At 41.7% G+C, this 23930-nt stretch overlaps 1 protein-coding gene across 2 annotated transcripts; it reads right to left on the reverse strand.

The window, feature by feature from the left end:
* Positions 1 to 10468: 10468 nt before the first annotated feature.
* On the reverse strand, positions 10469 to 21336 carry tmtc4 (transmembrane O-mannosyltransferase targeting cadherins 4). 2 transcript variants are annotated; one of them, XM_084084656.1, is made up of 18 exons: positions 21111 to 21336; positions 20360 to 20563; positions 19721 to 19836; positions 19322 to 19538; positions 18060 to 18147; positions 17821 to 17921; positions 17164 to 17256; positions 16355 to 16516; positions 15889 to 16091; positions 15119 to 15293; positions 14598 to 14729; positions 14005 to 14084; positions 13715 to 13822; positions 13432 to 13573; positions 12915 to 13029; positions 11251 to 11363; positions 11011 to 11080; positions 10469 to 10831 (listed from the first exon to the last, which is right to left on the reverse strand). In XM_084084656.1, the coding sequence occupies exons 2-18, from the start codon at positions 20519 to 20521 to the stop codon at positions 10683 to 10685; spliced, it is 2226 nt and encodes a 741-aa protein (XP_083940782.1). In that variant the 5' UTR covers positions 20522 to 20563; positions 21111 to 21336; the 3' UTR covers positions 10469 to 10682. The 2 variants fall into 2 exon arrangements, with proteins under 2 accessions (XP_083940782.1, XP_083940783.1); XM_084084657.1 differs by having other exon boundaries at positions 20846 to 21336.
* Positions 21337 to 23930: the final 2594 nt, after the last annotated feature.

The following is a 23930-nucleotide window of genomic DNA, read 5'->3' on the forward strand; positions in this document are numbered from 1 at the left end:
GTGTGTAAGTCCCCAATAATACAAACACAGAACAATCTATTTTCCTTTTGAATGTTTAACTCTTCAGCACTTCTTTGTTATACCATAAAGTATGAAACACTGACAATAATCTTCTTGTATTATTCCATTGACACTGATATAGTTATATTTTGCGTACCTAATATTTTTTAGATCTTCACTCTGATTTTGCATTAAGCAACATTAAATATATACTCTATGCTAGCATGTTAGAAAGGGGATTATATAACATGTTTGCAAGAGTAAACTTTTAACTTTTTTGGAGGGAAAACTAAAAAACTATGCCAAAACCCTAAATGCATTCACTTAGTGCCTCTATTTTAATTAAGATACATTGTCTTTCGTGTGAACATGGCTTTCTTTTATTCACTATCAATTAGTAGGTCACAGCTCATGTCTATCAAATGCTACCAAGTGGCGCAGTCAGCTAAATAATTACCAAATGTTTCATATAGTTCCACAGTAATGAGTGTCCCATCACACGGAGGTTGAAAAAGATCCATTATGATTTCATGGCTGGTTGGGCAGAGGGGCACTGTGCGCCCCGTAAAAGGCTTTGTCAGCTTCACTTAGAATGACCTGAAGCTTGTTTGTCCATTCCTCAAACATATGGCATGCTTAAAAAAAATACCTTTTCAGATTATTTTTTTTGTTCTTAAATAAAAGGAGATCAACCAATTAATATCACATTCTACAACTGTAACTGTTGTTCTGAGATAGGCTGAGATGAATCCAGATGACAGATGTTTGCAATTTAAGACATTGAGAAGCCACACATGTCCTCAATGTTAATTTAACTTTGATTCAACGTTAAATTAAGAATTTTACTGTGCAGGCTGTGTCCACTTAACACAGAAAATGGCTAAATTGAAAAATGATCTAGTCTAAAATGTTCTTGTGAATGAAAATGAGCACTGTAAATAATTAGTCATCAGTACCTAAATGATTGCTATCAGTAACTTTTGGACTACTTTTGCCTCCAAATCTATGAGAAAGTCAAATTAAACCAGCAAACTATTCCGATTCACAAGCTACAGATTTGTGCAGATGAATCCATTAAGTTATTTCTTCTTTCATTTTTCAAAAATGTAAAACATGTATAATATATATTTTTTCCTTTTTTCCCTGTTTTGCTGTTTTCTATGTGTGATCCTAGTAAAAAACCTATGTAAACCTATATGTAATTTTTCCACACAAAAAATCCAACAACTTACTGATCACAGTTACCATTACAGCACATTATCCTGTTCCTGTATGTACCTTGGTCAGATTGCAGTAATCCATTACTGAGTGTCCAGCAACGAGGAACTGTATTCATATAGTTATACATTGCCACAGCTGCTTCAATTCACTTAGTGTTGGGGTTTAAGGAGCAACTAAGAGCTTTGCTCCAGCAGCTCTCTGTCTTTGATGTGAGGGAACTGGATCCCCCCTTCAGACCTGGAACACAGTCCCAGCATAAACACTGTGGTTTGGAGGTTAACTTGCAGAGCAGTATATAGCCTGAATACTGAAATCCATACGGCCACAGCAAAGGTCCCTCCCTCACTCAGAATCCCAACCCCCCCCCCCCCCCCCCTCACCGGCACCTCAGCCTTCTCTTCTCTCTCTACGTGTCTGTGTCTCCCTCTTCTTCCACACAACAGCTGGTGTAACTTTGCGTAGCACAGGCTCCTTCTTGCTCTCCTCTCCTTTTTCACCCACTCCCCCTTCAAGTGAAAGGGCCGTTTGAACAGAAGAGCTGGGCTCCCTGACCTGTGCTTGTCCGTGTTAATTGTATGGGTTTAATTACAAAAACACATTTAACACATTGAAAGGGGTTTACGTTAAACCCTTCCTCTTCGGACCAAACCTCTAGGATTTAGACAGGGCCAGGGCTGTATCAGCTATCTGAGTCAGATTAGATGCTGCTTCTTATCTTAACACAGCCTGTCCAGCCAAACCTTTACTCACATAGTAAAATCCTTAGTGTTAAGAAGAGTGTAACAAAAAAACAAAAAGAAGAAAACAACAACAACAGCAACAACTACAACATCAACAACAACAACAACAACAACAACAACAACAACAGATCAAGAGGTTGTGAAGGTGAATCATCTGAAAAGCCGATAATTAGCTATAATAAATGTCATATTGGCAGTACATTCATAGCAGCTATAGTGTTACTTCATTGAGGGTAACTGAAATATTACACTTCATACATTGTACACTCATACACCACCAGCAAATAGTAATAATGTTTTGTCAACATATAGCACATTTTATTTCTAACAAATTACCACTTTCCAAGAATCAAAACATCATACTTGCATAGTGAACTGCCACTATAGTTGTTCCTACTTACTTAGAAGAGATGACGAGAAATAGTAATACAATCGTAATAAAACAGGTATAGGTCTGTGCGTGCGTCTGGGTATGTGTGATATGTATGTGAGATGTAGATAAATAGTTGAAAAAAAGACTTTAAAGTTTTACCTTTAAAATGTTCAAATAATACAATATGCCATCCATAGATTTAGCTGGGTTAATTCCAGTCCATTGTGAGGTAGGCCAGTGAAGCTGTTTAATCAGAAGGATTTGTCATGTGATTGACAGACTGTTGACAGCAGTATTGGGGCAGTATTTAGCAAGGTCTCAGGACCCCCGTGGCTAAAGTGAATTTTATAGAGAGACTGGTGGATCGCCAGCATAAAGAGAAGTCAGGCAGTTTGTAAAGCTGATGCAAATGAAGGTATTTCATGTTGACATCTTACCGTCTGTGGTGTGATAGTTGATCACTTTTTGCATGGTGGGAAAAACAAAAGTGTCTGTGAAGCCAAGCCGATGGCACAAAAGAGGTGGCAGTCTCAGTAAAATTCTCACTGGTGTGTGTGCGCGCTTGTGTGTGTGTGTGTGTGTGTGTGTGTGTGTGTGTGTGTGCGCGCGCGCTTGTGTGTGTGTGTGTGTGTGTGTGTGTGTGTGTGTGTGTGTGTGTGTGTGTGTGTGTGTGGTTACACCCACCACTGTCCGTCTCTGTGTCTGGGTGCAGAGAGGTACATTAACAGACCTAATTTACAATGTATGGACTCTGCCGAGTGGAACATTTGCAGTTATGAGATTGTTAAGCGCTTGGTTAACAATGCTTGGCATGCAATTGGGGTAAATCTGTTGTGTTATCTTGTGTCTCTCTAATTGTGGCTTATTATGGAGGACCTTATCAAATTACATGTGAGGGTAAATAAATATTTTTGAATAACAAAATATATATATATATTATAGCAGGTATCACTGATTAGAGGAAGGTCAAAAATTCTACGTCATGTTAATTGTTTTCACGTCTCATAAATATTTATATCAGTTGTTGGATTTTAATATGCAAAACTGGTTAAAAAGTTTTTCTTTTACTGATTGAAAAGTTTAAGGTTGAAATGTATTCTGGCAGTATATTATCCTACTCATGGAGCCTCTCTGATGTCCTATTTTAAATAGATTGGCTCATTTGTTATGATGGTATCTGTTGTCTATTTCAGCTCTATTGCCAACAGCTGCTAAGAGACAGAGGACTCATTTAGAAAATGAGATTTTGATTCTTTTTCTCGATGTAAAAACACGGAGAATTCCCAAACCCATAATTTGTTATTTTATCAATTAGAACCCAGCAAGTGAGATGTTAATTGTCTCCCTAGAAATCTCCTTCATTATATTTACTATTTAAAAAAATATGTTTATTTGTTTCAACAATAATTCCAGGGGGTGAATATATATATATATATATATATATATATATATATATATATATATATATATATATATATATATATATATATATTATATATTGTATTGTATGTTGTATTATATATTATTATTATATATTATTATTATTTTAAGGCATGCACTGAAAATCATGGTTGCTTAAGATTTCAGTATAAAGTACCAGCATTTTAGGGTTAGGGTTAGGGTTATGAATCAATTTCAGCTTTTGTGACATGAATTTATTTCAATAAAGAACCTTCATACAGACCATCAAATGGCATATACATAATCTAATTTAGCACAATTTAGAATGTATATAACGTATATGTACAGATTATATAAAGATATTTCTGTGTTTGATGTTGATTTAGTAGATTGAAAATATTTGCCTGTAACATGCCAGCACTGTCCATGGTCAATGGAACTGTATTTTGAAATATTATATTATTGTATGTCTGTACTATATTGTGCTGCTGTAGGCCTATATCTATTTTAATGCAAAAATCAACTTAACCCATCTTCCTTCCTTCAATCAACTTAACCCATCTAGCCTACATTATTTCTTTGCCATACACCCACTTCCTCTTTGCTAAATGATACACAAAATGTAAATCAAGATCTCACTCCATAAACTTGCGCTTTTACCCATTGTAATGCGACTTGGTTTTGTGGGCAGCAGTGCCTCTAAATGTCACATGGAGAATTGCAGTGCTTGAGGCTCTAAAGATGATCTCTGACCCTTTTCTCCCCACTAAAGCTGAGCCTGCTATAGAAAACAATATGGCAATGTGTAGGTTGATGAATTTCCTCTTATAATAAAGCAGCTCAATTGCAAAATTGTCAAAATTGTATTGAAAATGTGTCTTTTTTCTTTCAAATGTTCTTTTTTCCAAAATGAAGGAAGGAAGAAAGAAAGAAAGAAAGAAAGAACTGAAACCTCAGCTGGTCTCATAAAAAGAAAAATCATGAAATTTGACTCAGATATCAAATTTTACAACGCGCATCTTTCTTCCAATTGAGTGTTAAAAAAAGAGTGTTTTAGCTCTAAGCTTTAATAGCTTTTTCATGATCCAGCAATCCTGCAGGAAAATGCAGCATAAAAAAGCCCAATTAGAGTCTTTTCACTTTGTGCTGCAGACAGCAGGGTTCAGGCTGATTGTCTTTCTCTGCTAGTTGGTCTGATCCAGAAGGTGATACTGGGTTGGACCCCCGTTACCCTCAGAGCCTTCTGTTAAATTTGGCAGAAAAAACACTGGGGCTCAAGAAAGAACAAAGGCGTGCCGGTTTCGCCATAGAACCAGATAAAGAATCCCCGAAGAATGGCTTAATTTGGTGTAATCTATGAGAGCTGTTCCATGCTTACTCTAACATTGAGAGGTACTGTATTTGAGCAAGCAGGATATGTATCTCCCCCTCTTTTAATTGCCTAAAATGGCTCGGAAGTTTTTAGCCTGCTCCCTTCATACAGCAGATGCTGTGCATTAATTGGTCTATGAAGGCCTGACCTGGGGTTCCCCTTGCAGAGGGTTTAGAAAGTGTATTTATTATTTGCTATAACCTGGCGTACATGATGTGTGCTCACAAGGGCCGTATTTCATGGTCTTATACAGTTCTTAATGTCATGTGTACTTGAGGGAGCAGGGTGTTTGGGAGGTAATGTTTTAACAGCAGGTAAGTCCTAAACACCATTCATCAGAGGCCTGCTCTCTCCCCTCATCCGGCCACAGCCATGACTGATGGGCCTGTCTTTTGTATGAATGTTTAGCGCAGTGGAAAGCCATATGCCACTGGCACCAACTTCTGCCCACTACCACCTACTGTAGTAGTGGTGGAGAGGAGAGTCGAGGAGGACACGACGAGAATTGATTTAAATACAAAATATTCAAAGCCAGAGAAGTGACAAGAGACAAGCACACAAATGGTTGCTCATGCAAAGGCAAGGTGTTGTGTGCACTTGATTCGCATTTTGAAAGAACCAAACGCTTACAACACCTTTCTGAACCTTGCTAGACTGACAGATGAACTTCCTATCCAAGTCCAGACACACGCATGCACATGCACATGCACATGCATGCGCCCACGCACACACACGCACACGCACACACACACACACACACACACACACACACGCACGCACACGACTTAGTTGTGCAGATATTGTATTTTTAATAAAGAGAAGCCAGTCCTGGGCAGTGAGAGGGGAGGTGGCACTGGGCTGGTCCATCTGTCCTAAGCAGCCCTGCTCCCAGTGCTGCTGCCGCCCCCTCGTGAGAGGAGCACAGCTGTTACTGCAAAGCCCTGTCCAGAGAGGAGATCACACTCCTCCCCGCCATCCCTCTGTCCCTCCACCTTCCTTGCCCATACGCCCCTCAGAAAGGATGAAACGAACCAGCCACTGTGCAGTCAGCCTGCGCGGCTGCAATTTCAGACCTCTTTAGATCATTTTCATGCTCACCAGAAATGAATAATGCACACATTAGCTGGTGCCAGTTAATAAATTTCCGTCTCACTGCACTATATTTTTCAATAAGGGTCTAGCTGCTTCGTTTTGTTTTGCAAAACAGCCTCGGAGGGCTCCTGCTGGAAATTATACCAGACATCCCTTTTCATCCACAGCCAAAGACGGTTTCCTTTATTCAAAAAATAAATAAATAAACAAAAAAGATCAATTGATGACAAAAAAATGTAAGCTTCATGTGCAAGCATCAGTAACCATGATATTTGCCATTTGGCTATATCCGTGATCATTCACGGTGCTCATTTTGTGCTTTTGTCAGTTGAAGATAATGCACTACAATATTTTTCACCAGAGCGCATCCTCAACATTCAACCCCCAGGGCACCGCTACACAGAAACAGAATCAATCTTGGGGAACTTCCAGACTTTGTAAGGGAGCCAAATTGGCAGCGTATGTCCATTATATCACTTCAGCAAAAGCCCTGGCTAGCATCTGGCCACACTGGACGGTTTATAGCCCATCTCTAACTATTAATCATTGGCCTCGGACATCAGGGACTCCGGAGAGAGAGAGAATGTCTGGCTGGTCTATTACAGGGAGAGCACCACAGAAAATGCCAGGGCATGTAGACACAACAGTCCCAATACCCAGTGACAGCAGCCCTCCTTATGCTTAATCTATGCTCTGTCGTACAACAGTGTCGCTCGCCGAAAACAGCAGATCTACAATCCCATCGCAACGTGTTGCAGACGTGATGCATTGTGAGCTTGTGGATCTGCTACTTTAGTTGGCACGAAACGCCATCGTACGATGACATATAAATCAGGCTTTAAAATGACAGAGCGCATCGAGGCCAGACAGACAAAGCCTTGTCAGGGACGCACTGTGACAGGCGAGGGGACCCTTTCCTGAAAATGCCACCGTGCCCTACTGGCCCTGCAGTGTCGCGGTGTCACTGGTAGTATCTGCTATGGGGTCGTGTCATGTAATATGATCTAGATGGAGCGGACAGGGAAGATTCCCTCTCTGGGATGTGGGTGGGGTGTCAGACTAATAAGAACTGCCAGTCTAATGATCACTCAGTAAGTCTAACCTCTGACCTTCTGTGTTATAGGAAGCAGAGGGAGGGGCGGGCCCGGGATGATGGGAGAGAGCGTGGGTTCAAATATACAGCATTTACATCAATTAGACAGGCAAGATGGAGGTGTCCATCAGAGTCCATTAGGCTTGTTGTGGTTTGGGGATGGGGAGGAGAGAGGAGGGGACCCTGCGGAGACCCAGCGGACACATCACAAGAACATCCTTGATCACATCCTGTCACATTGATTAGAGAGCTCTGCCATAAGGAGCTCTTACAGATTAAATAAGTCTGTGACTGTATGCATGCTTGTGTGTGTGTGTGTGTGTGTGTGTGTGTGTGTGTGTGTGTGTGTGTGTGTGTGTGTTTCTGGGCAGCGGGACTGGGGGTGGGGGATTGGATATACTGTAAGCTGATGAATGAGGGTGAGAACTTAACAGTGACCCTGATATAATATTTTTTTAAACTATGAATATGAGATCAGCTAATTGAAAATTATACATAACTACATGGTCAGGCCGGCCTGAACATACGTATATAGATTTTCAGGGGGCCTGAAAATCTAGTAGCGCTGATCAGAACACTATGTCACGTGAAACTTGGTCAATCAAATGTAAATGTTGTTTGTGACCAGATTTGGCCAATCAAAACCGGATGTTACGTATGTGACAGGATTTGGCCAATCAAAGTTTGATGTTATATATGCGTAACAACAAGCCAAATTTAATATAGTAATTCGTTACTTTACAGTAAATGTATGAATGAAAATGAAGAGATGGAAGGTGAACGGCATGTTAATGACACGCTTCATGTCATACCTCAGTAATGCTCACTATCAGACGGTGCCATTTCTGTCTACAACGCCTACCGATGACATAATCAGTGGTAATTTCAAACAAGATTTAAGTCTTTTTTTTAAAAGTGGCATCTATTTTCAGCATGCTAACTGTGTGTGTGTACCTGTGCGTTATCATTGATGAGGTGTTTATTTTCTTTCCTTTTCTGGGAGATGGTTGCCGATGCTTATCAGATGCAAAATAGCACACCTGCTGTTCAAAAAAATCCTTGGTGGGTTCAAATTAGTGCACCCCGCTTCTTCTCCCTTTGTTGAATGTACTGTAACAAAAGAATGTTTTCTATAACAGGTTTTCTTTTGCAATCAAAACAAAACACTTTGTCCAATTTAGCATTACAGATCTTTTGTAGTAGTTTTGACTGTGAACAATCATACATTATTCTGCCAATTGTCAATGATTCAGAATGATGAAAAATCATGGGTTATTAATATGACACAATGTAGAATCCCTTGCCGTTAACTCCAGCAAGCTGATTTCATTATATCATTGTGATGGAGCACCCAAGCAGGTAAAAGGTGTGTGGAGTGAAAGCCCGGAGAACAAGGAGAGGACTTCATAAGGCGGCGGTGTCCCATCTTTTATTAATGTTACTCCGTAGGACAGCAGGTTTTTGTCAGTCAGAATGGATAATGAAGACGTCGCCTGGTGCCGGTGAATCCATCCCTTTAATACTCACATATTTTATGATAATGAAAGGTATTCAAAGAATGATTATGATAAAAGTCCGCTCCCCCACTGGTGTGCCAGTGCAGCTCTGTGGCCAGACAGTCTGCTACAGGCGTAGAATGAAAGGCTCAGAATGTAAAGGGAAAGAGCTTGTACAGATTGTGGATAGTTGATTGCATCTCTCTACAACCTACTGTAGATTCAAGGCACCACATGTTACACTGCATGAGTAAAACTAATGGAGAAAATACCTTAAAACTTGAATGTCACAGTCTGGATCGTTTTGATCGCTGACTGCCTCCATTCCCTCATGAAACCCTTTCACCTTAGTGACCTTTACATGTGTGAGAACCCCCCTAATGTTGAAACAGGTTTGATCTTCAACAAGACACCAGTACAGGGTGTATAGGGTATTTGTTGTTTGGAATGTGTCCAAAGCTGTCTCTTTACATCAAAGCAGAGAAAATAAAAAACAGAGTTGTACAATGAGGAAATTTCATTATGCGATATTAGTAGCGTATATAGGAGGTAATGAACAGAGGACATTGATGGTCATGTGTGTTGTGTCACCCCCCAATGAGTGTATTGGTAACATCTTCAAAGCTTCAAAGCGTCGACTGGTGTATTGTACTGTATGTGTAAACAAACTTAGCTCTTAAAGCAAAGCCATACCAGCCCGCGAGAGCTTCAAAAGTTTCCTGCAAGCTGTAGGAAGCAGGTGAAAAAATAGAAGTTCGCTGACCTTTGACCCCATGTGCACACTTGTTGACTGATGTTGCACGTTGGGGTGGCCTTTTCCCTCGGCGGTATTCTTCAAGAGGAGCAGGCGTGTGTGTGTGTGTGTGTGTGCGTGAACACACATGCATGGTCTCTGGGGAGCTCATCCCGTCTCTTTGAAGCCTCTGTGCTATAGAGCTGTTTTCATACGGCGACGGTCGCGGGTTTCCTGTCTCAACTGACCCCTCGTCTCCTTGCAGACACTTCAGAAAAACTTCCCCCAGCAAACACCTTTCTCATATTAACTACAGAGGCTGCGGTGGTGGTGGAGAGAGGGGGTGGGCAAAATGGGGTCTTGATCCCCAACGAGGTCCCATCCCATTCAGCAACAAAGAGATGGTCATTAGTATATTTAAAAAAAAACTCACCCGCCCAGCGGTTAACACTAATCAGCTTATACATGTTAAAAGTCAGCAGCATTTACTGACACACTGCGTTCTTTCCTTGACACTTTCAGACTCTGCAGCCCGTGTGTGCTCGGACCAAACTGAGGCAGCTTTTTTCATATAGGAACATATGGGACTACTGAGAGATGGCCAACGCAAATAAAGTTTACGACGACACTGCTCTGGAGCCACACATGCGTGGTGCTCTGTCCAGCTGACATAACACAGGGTCAAAGATGAAAGTGGACTGGGTTCATCAGGGATGAGTTCCACATGTCCTTAGAGAAGGGTCTACAAGGAGCACTGAGGAACCAGCTACGTGACCTAGAACACCTGCCTTTAACACATCGTCAATCAGAGACAGATGCAACCACATATAATCATGACACTGAAGACCTCTTCTAATGGGACAAAATCTCTGATACATGTTGCCTCAGGAAAACAACAAACAGTAGATTCTTTTCATACATTTTATAATTAAATTTTAAATGGCCAATACAATTCTTATTTACACGTGAATTGACTTTCAAAATTGTCTTTAAAAAAAGTGCAGTGGCAGCCTCATGCGCAAATCATGGTCTTTAATTTTCAAACAACTAAAATGGTACAAAGCTGGAATGAGTGATGAAGACAGAATGTAATGTAAAAAATGGAGATGTTTGTGTGTGTGTGTGTGTGTTTGCCGCACGCAGGGTTTCCAGCAGGCTCCCTCAGGGTACGTTGCGTTTAAGCTGGTCCAGTTTGCGTCGCAGCATGTTGTAGTTGTCTCTGGTCCCGGGAGCCTCGGGGTCCAGCTTTAGAGACAGCTCATAGTGTTTCCTTGCCAGCTCCAGCTTTCCCCAGCGATGGTACAGCACGGCTGATGGGGAACAGACAAACGTCATGCTGAGAACAGCGGCAATTTCAACACTATATTTCATTCATAAAAATGGCTCCATTTTGTGTGATCACTATATTTATATATTTATTTTGTGTGTGTATACAGCTGACCTTATATGAAATATGGGGCAAAGCCAAAATGTGGTGTGGTGGCCTTACCCAGATTACCATGGCAACTGGCAGCATTTGGGTTGATTCTAAGAGCATGGAGGAAGAAGCCCTCTGATTCCTGGGAGGAGAGAGACACAAACAGACACTAAACATAAATCTTACGACAGTTTTAGTGGTACACTGTGTAAAGGACATGAGGACCCAGTGAGCAAAAGAGAAATCAAAACGTTTTGTTTTAATGAAACAATGTGTGTATATCAATCAAAAGTTCCAGCTATGCTGACTGACCTTGTATTTCTGTTGCTTGCCCAGGACATTGGCCAATGAAAACATGATGGTATGGTCGTTGGGGAGGAGCTTCAGAGCCTCTCGGCCAATCAGCTCAGCTTGGCCAAGGTTCCCTAAACGACAGGAGAATGGACAAATAGAGGAAACTAAATCAAAGACATGATTTATTTTTTGCCATGTATAACACCACAGATCTTGTGAGGTGTCTGTCCACATGCATGTTCAGGATACTATATTGTCAACAGCAGGGCAAATGCCAGACAAATTAAAGGGTGTGCAGTACATACTCATAAATTCGTTTTTGATGTTGTGCAAAGAACGTAGTTTTACACATCGAAAAACAGCAGATGGACATAATGGCAACGATAGCCGGCATAAAGTGTGTGTCTGCTTTATTTGTCAGTGGTGTCTAAAGCAGAGTTTTTCCTTCTCCACGCATGGAGGAGCGGTTTAGTCTCCTAATTAAGGCTGAACGCAAGGCCCACTGGGTTATTGATCTCTGTCACAGACCCGTCTGATGTCTGACCAGAGATGGAGGGAGGGACACAGAAGAGACAAAGAGAGGAAAGAAGAGAGAGCAAAGTAATGCCATGTCCTGAGTCATGCCCCGCGCCCTTCAATCGCAGTGTGCAAAGATGATACATAAATGTGTGACTGTGTGTTTGTGCGTGCGTGTGTGTATGTATGTATGTGTGTTTGTCTGTGTGTACTTCTGTCTGAATCTACAATGATTCTTCCTCGTCTTTGTGGTGCGATCAAAAGGAAAAGGCGGGTGTACAGCAAAGAGGAACAAAAAGAAATATCGCTCGATTCCTCGCTTTTGAAGATGACATCCATTGTTCTTTTCTTTCTGTCCAATAGTTTGTTTTATTTGTTTATTTATTTTTAAAAAATTGGGGGGGTTAAGGGGAGATGGGGTAGAAGTACGTCTGTCAGATTTGGGGGAACAAAATGCGGTGGGGGGACTCCAAGTGGGGCCGCGCCTGCCAGCGTTTGATCGGGAGCACACTGGGCACTGATTGGACGACTCCTGCCACCCTCCTGGGAGACTCCGCCCCCCCCTCGGGAGCGGCTTCTGACAAAACAGCTACAGCATTTGGAAATCAGAGCATTCTCCACACGGCAGGGAAGAGTGCCTTTAAAAAAAAAAAAACAGTCTCGCACAAAGCTTTAATACATAAATTTCAAGCATTGCTGATTCCTGCTCTTCCGGTCTAATCACGTTGGGCCGCTTAAATGTCCTCCAAAAAAAGGGAGAATAAGCGAGAGAGGGAGAGAGAGGAAGAAAAAAAAGTAGGGCTGTGTGTGTTTCTTGGCTGTTAATGTTGGAACGGGCTGCACCCAGAACAGAGGGTTCTTTGAACTGCCGTCAACACAACACAAATAAGTGAATGTCGGCGCTTTTTTCATTTGTTCAAACATCAGAGAGCATTGTGACAGAGAGGACATCCTTCAACATCCTTAAGACGTTTATCCGATTTGAGTATTTGAACTTGTGAATTTGAAATTGAAACGGTTCATCGAGGAAATGCGATGAATCGTTATACTGTAGGCATAAAACACAATGACAAATGTTCTCTGACTGTCTCTAAAGTGGAACGGAATGATTATGTTTAAGACATACAGTGACCGTGTGCATCTGAGTGGGTGTGTGTTGTGTGTACCAGTGTTGTCTAGCAGGATGACCATGTTGTTCCAGGCAAGGCTGTGGTCCGGCTTCAGCATTGTGGCGTTTCTCCAAGCATTCAGGGCATCAATGTGCCTGCTCTGGTCAGCGTACTGCCAAGAGGGAGACAGAATTTTCAAATGGCATCAAAATCTACTATTATACAGAAAGAATGTTGAGCGTATGGTTACGGTCAACATTGTTGCTAATTTATTTTTTGTGAAGATAGACAAAGTTACATAGACAGTATTAAGATTCTGTATTAGCGTTAGACCTCCAAGAGAGAGAACAGCAGGGTCCAAAGAAAATATGTAAACCCTCAATGCTTCATAACAACAAGAAAACAAAACAAAAACAAGCTAATTAATTTGGTTATTAATTCGGTCATTTCACAAATTCACCATATTCAAACGGCAGCCATTTTGATCTTACTTCATATTATGAATTAAGAGCAAAATGGCAGCTGTGTGAATATGGTCAATTACGCCAAATCTAGCCTCCAGCATCTATCTCACCAGACGTCCAAGGTTGTAGTAGCAGTCGGGGTACTTTTTCCGGAAGCGAATAGCGTTCCAGTAACTCTGCTCTGCGTCTTCAAATTTCTGCAGGCTGTTCTGCACTATCCCCAGATTCATCCAAGCTGCAGCAAAATCAGGCCTGGGGGAAGGGAATGTATAAAAAAAACATACCTAATTAGGAACCTTTGTAACCGTCTTTAAGAACAAACCTGTCACCTCTGGCAGACCAACACTGCATGTAACATATCTGCACTGGATTGGTCTGCATTGTTACACCTACTGGATGGTAACTGCTTTAGACAGAAGCTGCTCTGCCTCCACCAGCTCATTCCTCTCCTTCAGGATGTTACCCAGGTTGTTCATGGCGTGGACGTATGTAGGGTGTAACCTGACATAGAAGAATATTAAGGAGTCAATGCAGAAGACAACTTTTCATTCATGTTTTAACGCACACTGCCTGGAAGCATGATTTCACTATTCCCTTTGCACTTGCAGTAAAAGTTGTATTGCTGTACTGCCTGAGAAACATATATTCAACATTACTAATTTGACTTGATTGAAAATTCATACCTGACTGCTTCTCTGTAGTATTTGATGGCAGCACTAGTGTTTCCTCTATCAGCCAGGTTCTTGCCCACGTTGTAATGGACCTAAGGGTTAAAACATTATTAACAGTTACTTGTAAGTCAAAACATCACAATGTCCATTTGGCTAACTTGAATCAGGTTTATCCCTTAAGTCTGCTCCATTTTTCCTCATCTGTATATATTTGATTGACACCAGAGTTTGGGTTTGGTTGTCTGTCTCGTGATAAAGCTTATTTGCTTGTTAGGTGGCACCATACTCACAACACTATTATAGGGGAACCCCTGCAATACATACACCATCACTGATGCAACTCATTATCTAAATTAAAGGCTTATCCACCAGAATATACCCTTCATTCAAACTTATCTAAAGGATAAAGAATGCCAATTAGCTGTACATGAAAGGCTACAAACGTTAAGTAAAGGTTACACCACATTCAACGCAGAGACACACTAGATTTGGCACTACAATAGCATGTCCCCATTCTGACTGAGAGAACAGGTGCATGTACCACATATGAAAGGTAACGCATACAAATCCAGTGACTTATTGTCTTGCACACACATTTACTGTACCTTTGCATTGAGTGGACAGACAGACAGGGCACTGGTGAAGAGGCTTTGCTCTGACCTCCATTGGTGACTGCGGAGAGCACAGCGAGCTACATATAAACTTAGCAGAGCGACAAAAGATACACACAGCAGCCTCTGCAAAGATAAAACATAAAGCAAGATATATATGATATTCACGTTTTCATGAACATTTCTTATTAAAGACTTACATTTCTGACATATAAGACTGGCAGATTATAAGCATATGGTAATAATAGATCATTAATATTTGGGTTCACACTTCTCAGCATAGTTTGTATTGGCCCTGCACTGGTGCCTACACTGCCTAGGCATTTAGATGCATAACCTAGTAGATACTGCATGATATATATTACAGCAGAGGGGGCCTGCTGCCTCTTGTACTGTAAATGATAGATCAAATTTAGGTCCCTACCAGAACAAACCAACCCTTTCGATTTCTTAAATGTCAACAGGACTGAGATCCAGCTCTTTGTGGTGTTATACTGTGGTCATGCCAAACCTACCCTGTGTTTGGTCCAGTAAGAGCAGCAGTGGCCGAGGCAGTAGGCCAGCAGTAGGCAGTAGCCAGCTGATGACAGGTAAAGGACCCTCTCTGCGACGACGAAACCCACCCTGAAGAAGACATTACATGCTGGCAGGAAGGGCACCACCAGCAACACCAGACCCAGTGTTAGGGTTCTGGACAGACAGAGAGAGGGGTTTGGTTTGGTCAACTTTAAGAAAGCATGAACGAATGCAGAGACAAGTACAAAGGATTATTAAGTGATGTGACATTCGCGAAGGGGCTGAGATACATTAGGGTTGCACGATTAATGCACAAAATATTCATCATGTTTGTTTGTTCATTTTGGAACAAAATATCTTTATTGCACTTTGGCACGTTGATAGCAAATTGCCTTCACTTTCACATTGTATTTATTCATTCATATTTATACAAGATGCATATTGTTAGGGTTAGGGTTAGACAGTTGGTTACTGTCTGGCAGACTTAAGCTACAGCAATATGGACTGGATAAAATAGTTGCTCCAAAAGGCAGTCCTCAACATATTCCACAAGAACCACAGATATACAGTATAGTATACTGTAGTGGGCTATTGTTTCCCAAAGCAGCAGAGGATTTTAAAGCTTCTCTAACATCAATCGAGACATGATGTTCTGGTCACAGGGCAGTGGATACGATCAAATGTTCATAATCTAAGCCAAGTCTAGAGAGTACCAACATGTACTTCATCTCATCTACAGCGAGAGTGTGAGATTGTTGTGGTCTCTTACCTCCTCCTCTGGCTGTCCTGCGAGCATAAGGCTTGGCTTATCAAGCCTATCAGAATGCACCAGAGCAGCAGCAGCCACACTATCCTCCAATCAGTGACTGACTTAATGAGAGGCACACAGCCCATGGACCAATCAAAACACAGCCACCAGGGACACAGCAGCAGCCAGGCATTCAGAGAGTAGTAGTAATTATAGTTCACTATCTGCCAATCAAAGAGGAACAGGAGGTATAGAATGAAAGCGGAAAATGAAAGAGGGAGGCAGAGGAACATTTAAAATCAGAATCAAAGATTGTCATTGTGTTTCAAAAGGATATGTGGAACAGTTAGGATTGGCTAGTGCTTGTTTAACTTCACAAAGACAATGAGATGTTATAAACAACACACATTAGTAGAGATTAGGCTAGGTTTAATTCCCATGTGTTATAGTGACAACATGAATTTTAACATCTTTAGAGGCTTCTTACCCGTAGAAATACGTTTTCCGCAAAAGAGGCGGGGTTGTCTACTTCGGTGAACGCCGGCGGCCCAGTTCCCATGATCCTCCAGCGCGCATAGATCATCAAGGCTCCTCCCAGAGCCAAGAGAGCCAATCGGGTGAACAGTCCCGTCCGCAGCAGATCACTGATCTGGATCAAGTCAGAACCCAGTGTCAATGAACACGACTGATCATACTGCCCGAAGCAGGCGGGTTACTCACTAGCATGGACTGTTATAGAAACATGTAGACAAGTGCTGTACTCAACACTGTTTTCTAAAGGGAACACATCATGTGAATTTGTCACATCATGTAAAACAACACTTGCCAGAGGACGGTGTGACAGAGGGGGGTAATAAGACGGAGGAAGTAGGGATGTTAACAATTAATCTATAATCGATTAATTGCCGTTAAGAATTTAATCGATTAAATGGGGCTTTTTTGGGGGGGGGCTAGTGAAAGTTACAGGTATGGTGTGTGTGATATAAAATGTGAGTTGACCATAATCACAGTAATCCTTAATCATATTCAAGGGCTTTTGGAGAGAAATAAGACAGACTCCATAGAGCACTGCAGAGGGGAGGTGTGTGTGTGTGTGTGTGTGTGTGTGTGTGTGTGTATGTCCGTGTCCTGATGCTCGTTGAAGCTCGTGAATGTTATATACATCAGGGCAATTATGTTTCTGCACTCATTTCCGGTTTCGGAGAAGAATTTTCCTTTCGGTCCTAAAAAACGCTGCTTATCAATTAATCGATAATTTGCATTCCTAGGAGGAAGCGAGGTGTAATATTAACTCACATATAGAGGTTTCTTCCTGAGGAGGAGCCTCTGGCTGAGCACATAGACATTAACATTACATATCAGGAGGACATCAAAGGCTGCATTCACACCCTGAGAGAAACGAAGGGAAGAGAGAGACGAGAAATATGATCTGGGTCACAAACACTTTTTCTTTTCAAGCTCAACCCAACCAAACGCATGTTATAGGCAGGATGCATACAGTACAGTACATGCACAAAAAATACTTTGATGTTTAAAAGTAGCATTCAACAGCATATGAAGTCATATACAATGTTATGTCTCACAGGGTGCTCCACAAGCGCCAGCTGGATAGCCGTATATCAAAACATTGTCAGCTTTTTCGTTTTTGGCGGCATTCTCTGATCGCCCTACTGATGTAAGGAGCCTTGCATCCAAATAGAGTAGGGCCTACAGTACTTCAGGAAAAACGTACTGCTCATTTATGGAAATAACAGCCATTCTGGACTATTTACACCCAGCTGGACATTGTATACACCTGTGGAACACCCTGATAGCAGTACTAATTGTGGATCACTAGTCAGGCTGTTAAATGTCCTTATGACACAGGAGAAGAAAATGTAGCACTGCTCAGCATACCTTCTCATAAAAGCTTTATGGATATGAGCTCTATTTGTATGACATTAATGGTCGTACCAAGACTGTGATTCCTTGCTCCTTACAGAGCATGGCTGCAGCACACAGCAACAGACTAACCACAATCCACTGGGCTGAAAACTTCTCATCTCTGTCACTGCCTGAAGGGACACACAAACAGTTCATTCAAAGTTAGGCAGTTTATTTTTGCTACATTATACACCATAACTATATTTACATGCCGACTACTATACCAGTATACGGTACTAATGTATGTATAACTTGCATTAGATACCCACTTCCATGGAAGGCTTTGCAATATGTGAGGAATGACAGCTGGAAGAACAGGGCGCACAAAAGGTCTGCTCGACCCACTATACCAGCGACCTGATAGAGAAAGAAAGAGAGAGAGAGAGAGAGAGAGAGAGAGAGAGAGAGAGAGAGAGAGAGAGAGAGAGAGAGAGAGAGAGAGAGAGATCTTCACACATATCCGTTTGCATGGCCACATTTTGCATTCTGCCCTGCATAATATAGCCTATTACTGGTGGATGCCAATAACAGACATAGTGAGAGCCTCTCATTACAAGCTCTGCTTCAGTGTAAATGTTCTATACAGTGTGTGGGTACATATGGTTGGGTTCCTGGGGCTGCCTCCTTTGATACATACAGCAGGCCTTAAGCCAGTGTTCTGCCTGCTGCCTTCCACCCCCCAGGTCTCCCCAGCCCTCTCCCTGCATGATTAAAGACAACGGTGAGGGGGGGGGGGGGGGGGGGGGGGGGGGGGGGGCTGCCTTCCAGCAAGACTCTACAGCCATCACACATACACACCAGCAGGTCAATAAGCATCCCAACACTGCTAATAGTCATGCTACCCATCACACCTTGGCCCTGTGCTCCCAACTGAGACTGGGCTTTTGTTCTTGGCATGCACCTGCTGCATATTTAATAGTGAAACCCATGGAATGGCATGTCGAGAAGATGCAGCGACACATTGCTGCTGTAAAGGGAGTAACGTTGTTGATTAAAGCAAGTGTTGAGTCTGATTAAGCCTGATGCGTTGTGACATTAGTGTTTACTTGATTATGCACAGGCAGAGGTTCAAGTTCTAGTACACTAGGTAGTTAGACAATGTGTAATCTCTCAAGAACAGATTCTGCTCTCCGCTTGAATCTGTCGGGGGGGGGTTCGTCATAACGTGTACGCACTGGCCTACAAGTGGGCGTGCCTTCAGATCAGGAAGCAGGTCGTGCTTTACCCAATCAAATGTAGCGGACGGGATTTACTGTCGGTGCTCTCGCTTCCCACGAAAACAAACCGAAACTCATTTAACAATAACGTCCTCGGAGCAGACAAAACCACGGAAATATATTTACATTTTAACTTGCTCTTTCATCATAGAAACAAGTGGGCTTATAACCAAAACGATCCATGTTCTCTGGGAGAATTGGTGTTAGTGTTCCGTGTAGAAATATTGTCAGTGGGAATAAAAACATAAGCAAAAAAGAAAATGTATTTGATTTCCGGTGGTGCACTTAATGCTAGGTATGCCACTTTCTCTTACGCTCTCTGTGTGAACTGGATGTGCAGCGAAAAGGAGGGCAGCCAGGAGTGATGTCTTGGGAGCTTGATTCAGCATCCTCCCCTGCTCGTTATACGCCAGGCCACCAATCAATATAGCAAACATGTCAATCATCAGAGCTGATATGACAGCATGGAGGATAATGTTGAGCACATGGAAGCCAACAGGGTGCAGGCCCCCAGCCAAGAGGTAGTTCACCCTGCATACACAAGAAAATGGAATTGATATTAAAACGGCTTCACCATGAGTAGAGATAATAAGGTACCAACATGAGAGGGTATTTTGATGAGGACCTTACGTAAAAGTCTGATATGAAGTGATTTTGCGTGTGTGCATGCATGTGTGGGCTCGTGTGTGTGTGTGTTTAGTGTTAGTCCACACCTAAATGTGAGGACAGTGAGAGGTCGGTAGGATTTGTGGCTGGAGTTGCTGCTGAGGTTGCTTCCCCAGAAGTCATTGGTCCAGATGTTGTTGAGGGGCGTGGCAGGTTTTAAGTCCTGGAGAACATACAGTACCACAACATTTACTATACAAAGTAAAACTATTATGTACATACAATTTACTATACAAACGATGATGTATACATACCATTTACTATACATACTACATACTATTATGTATACATACTAATTACTACAAATAATAGTATACAAAGTATTATGTAATGTATACTGTACTAGTATTTACTATGATATTGTGCATACTTACTATTTAGTATACAAACTATTATCATGTACACATTATTTACTTATAATGCAACTTATAATTTATACATACTATTACATACTATTATGTATACATACTATGTATTATGCGTATGCCATATGTATGATGTATGTGTGTAACTGGCTAGGATGAAGGGCTTCATCTTAACAGAAGCAAGTTGGGTACGTATTCATGTGCCTTTTACTTGTAAATGGTATTGTTGACAATAAAGTTGAACCTTGAAACATATGTGTGCCAAGCCTCGACTCATACGTTGTACTACTACTATGTTATGATATTAATGGCTACTATTACCTTGTTATTGACAATTGCTTCGGAATCATCGAACACAAACTCCCCATCATAGCTGTTGATGAAGCACAGAAGTGCCACCAGGGCCACAGTGATCCTGGCACGGACGGGGGTGAGCTTTGGCAGGGGGATGTGATGGTCCCAATGAACTTCACACAAAGCCATGGTGCGTTGGCTCTTTGGTTCTGTTTCATCCTAATCCAGTCCCTTAAGAGAGTTGTGGATATACAATATGAGTCACTTTAGCGTTTACAACTGTTATTCTCTAATGCCAGGGGTCTTCAACATTGGGTCCGGGACCACTAGGGGGTCCAGGGTCCACCAAATCTTTGTGTGATAGGACACTTTTTTTTCCCTTTTAAACATTAACCACTTCAACTCTAGCATCCCTATTAATAGGGGGAACATTAGCCGAAAATAGCAGATCTACAGGCTCACAACTCCTCGCATCAGCTATTTCGGCAAAGAGGTTTGGTGTGAATTTCACACTTTATCTTTTGCTAGACATACTATCATATTGGAGGTCACCCGTTCAGCCATGACTCCTGATGTTACGTTAGCTCCAGTGTTCTGGTTAGCTCTTTCTGCAAGCTGGCCAATGTTACAGGGAACGTGTACGCAAACTAACTGAATTGCATGGATGTCATAGCACGTTAGTAGGCGAACTGGCTTCCAAACGTGTTGTTTAGCATTGCACTGCTGCGATACACTAGTGTCTATGAAGAATAAATAAGATCCTCGGTGGCTTGGTTACCGTGGCAATTAGCTACTTGTGCTCGTTAGCCGACGCTATATCCTCCTCCTCATCAGGGCACTGGATCAATGCATGCATGGTATATCATATATCAGCACCGCAGGTGGGACATACACTCCAAGTGGAAACCGCTCGTATATAGATTGTGATGCTGAATGTTAAACAGACTATGAAGCTGTCAGCCTGCAGAGTGCAGACGGAGCTGAGGACTGTAAACAACGTGCGGTTACTTCCTCGTTTGACACAAGCGTCACTGTGTCACGTGGTTGTGGTGTCAAGACAAGAGCACTGAGCAGTGGTTCTCACACTTTTTTTTGTGCCAGGGACCCCCAAATTGATATGTATTTGGCCGCGGATCCCCCACCTGAAAATACGTTGTGCCAGGGACACCCAGAAGCAAAGATTTGAGTTCAAAATGTTCGCCTTTTCAAAAAATTATTGAAAGATTTGCACACATTTGAGATTTTTCAAAAATAGCAGATCTACAAGCTCAGCACTCAGTGCTGCACTATGAGCTTGTATCTGCTATTTTTTAATAGCCAAAGTATAAAATATGGATAAAGTGGTTCAGATGATTGTTACGCTTCATTAACTAATTTTGCTGGGGACCCCCTGGAACCCCCCCCCCCCCCCCCCCCCCCCCCCCCCCGGACCCCTCAGCGGCCCCGGACCAAACTTTGAGAAGCAAATGGTCAATAGAACAGGGCACATTGTACACTTTAATCCCCATTTATAAAACATTTCTCATTCATTCCCCGTTTTACATTTTTAAACCCATTTCTAATCACTCATTACCCGTTTTACATTTCAAACCCACTCGCTCTCATGACCACTGCTGATGCATTGCCCATGCATGCATGCAGGTCCATTGCTCAGTGTAAAACATATTTACAGATTCATATATATTGCCCTCCATAAAAGGTTCCTAAAACGCAAGATGCTGTGTCAAGAAGACAGACAGCATTTGGACAAATATATCTCAGCTCAAAATACATAGTTTGAAAAATGATGTATGCTTGCATATTCATTCATTTAGTTAATACTTTACCAAACAAATAATAGTGAATGTGGCACATACAAAGTTCTACATTTATTTAGAACAGAAATCTGAAAATATATAATCATAACATAGCTAGCTCTGATTTAGCTAGCTCTGATTTAGTGTTTAATTTAAACTTTTCATAGGTTGCTATGAGTATATGAACATATTCCCAAGGGCAGTGCCCTCCCCTCCCTATAGTGTTAGAACAAAAGGAATAATCAAAAATATGTCCATAAGTAACTATCACCAACTAAACGGGGTCATTCACACATCCCAAAATTAATTGCCTGTGATGAGTAGACGACTGGGACTGTTTTCCAAATTCAATTGAGAGCCAAACCACATAGGACTATTATGCCAATAGGATGTGAACTCGGTGGCCTTTGAATAAATCCCTCAATTTATCAGTTTCTTTCTACGGATACAGGTGCATAAGATATTTTACTCAATATAATAATAAACCAAACTGAAATAAGCTATTTAAAAAGTCTAATTTGTGGCCAGTGTTGCAGTACAGTAGCCCTACCTGAGAACTTGATATTGCTTCTTCTTTTTTTGCCCAGTTGTTTCAGTATTGTCCGTGTTTGTTGTATTATACATGATTGCTTTCTTTTACATGTTTTGTTTTGTTTCTTTGTATGGTTTTGTTTGCTGTTGTACTTGAACTGTTGTGTGTAAAAACAAAAGTTTCTTTTTTTAAACAGGACACCTGCTCAACCTTGCCATATATACAATTATACTTAAGGATCTACTATGGGCATCCAGTAGATCCAGTTGGTTTCTGTTTGAGTCCAGGTCCTTCTTCCTCCTCTGTCCTGGTAGAGGTCTGTGCTTTTCCGTGTCCAGGTCAAAACTAACTGCTACACTCTCCAACAGTGGCCTGAGTAATTAGTGTGGTTGCCCTAACAGGGCAACCAGACTAAGTACTCTATAAACTTTATTCTTTCTTTCTTTCTAGTTAAACTGTATTTCGGGCTGCTACTCCTCCCACAGTTTATTTTTCCCAATTTAGTGGCATGTGTCAAAATGACCGGCTTCACCGGGAATCGCGCAATTGTACTTTGCTAAGAGATTGGTTACATAGTTTAATTGATATTGATTTATTAGTGCATTAAAATTCCCCATCCACTTTAATGGGAAAATGAAAAAACTCCCATTCTAGTATTTTTTTTCTCAGAAACCGTAAGGGCTATTACACCATTACACCATGGTGGCGCTATAACAGCCCACTTTACGTTTTGGCCTATAACTCTTGAACCGTAGGTCATCTTTTAGCTCCTCCTCCCACATATTTTGTCCAAATTTCACAAAAATCGGTACACATGATCTCTGGACAAATACGATAAACATCTCCAAGCGGAATTCTGATAGTCCATACCGTTCGTCCGTAATTGGCTTACAAAGTTAGCGTGAGGGGCCTGTTTTACCAAAAATCACGAACGAAACGTCTGGTCAATCCCAAATTTGAATCACATGTCTAGGATGGTTTACTCAATGAATCCCCAAAAGCATTTCCACTTTGATCCATAGGGGGTGGCACAAATGCGCAAAACGTAACCGTTTGATGCAAAAACATGATTTTTGAGGGGATCAATCCTCTCAAAATGAAACGCAAGTGATCTCAGGAGTGACGTGACAATACGATTGGCCTTTTGCATGTATGGGAGGGGCCTGCTTCTTTTGTGGGAGGGGCCTATTTCTTAAAATGAAAACGGCATTGTGTCACGAACGCGGGATCCGATCGGCACCGAATTCGAATCGCACGTCGCACGGCCTCC

This window comes from Gymnoscopelus microlampas (assembly GCF_963454915.1).
Source record: "Gymnoscopelus microlampas genome assembly, chromosome: 17".
NCBI lineage: Eukaryota > Metazoa > Chordata > Actinopteri > Myctophiformes > Myctophidae > Gymnoscopelus > Gymnoscopelus microlampas.

Bases quoted from the DNA above. Each gene is read 5' to 3' on its own strand.
- tmtc4 (XM_084084656.1), bottom strand. From the start codon at position 20,521: ATGGCTTTGTGTGAAGTTCATTGGGACCATCACATCCCCCTGCCAAAG. The intron at 13,574-13,714 runs GTAGGTGTAACA...CCCTTCCCCCAG, and splicing joins TCTAAAGCAGTTACCATCCA to GCCTGATTTTGCTGCAGCTT. The intron at 10,832-11,010 runs GTAAGGCCACCA...GTTCCCCATCAG, and splicing joins CAGTTGCCATGGTAATCTGG to CCGTGCTGTACCATCGCTGG.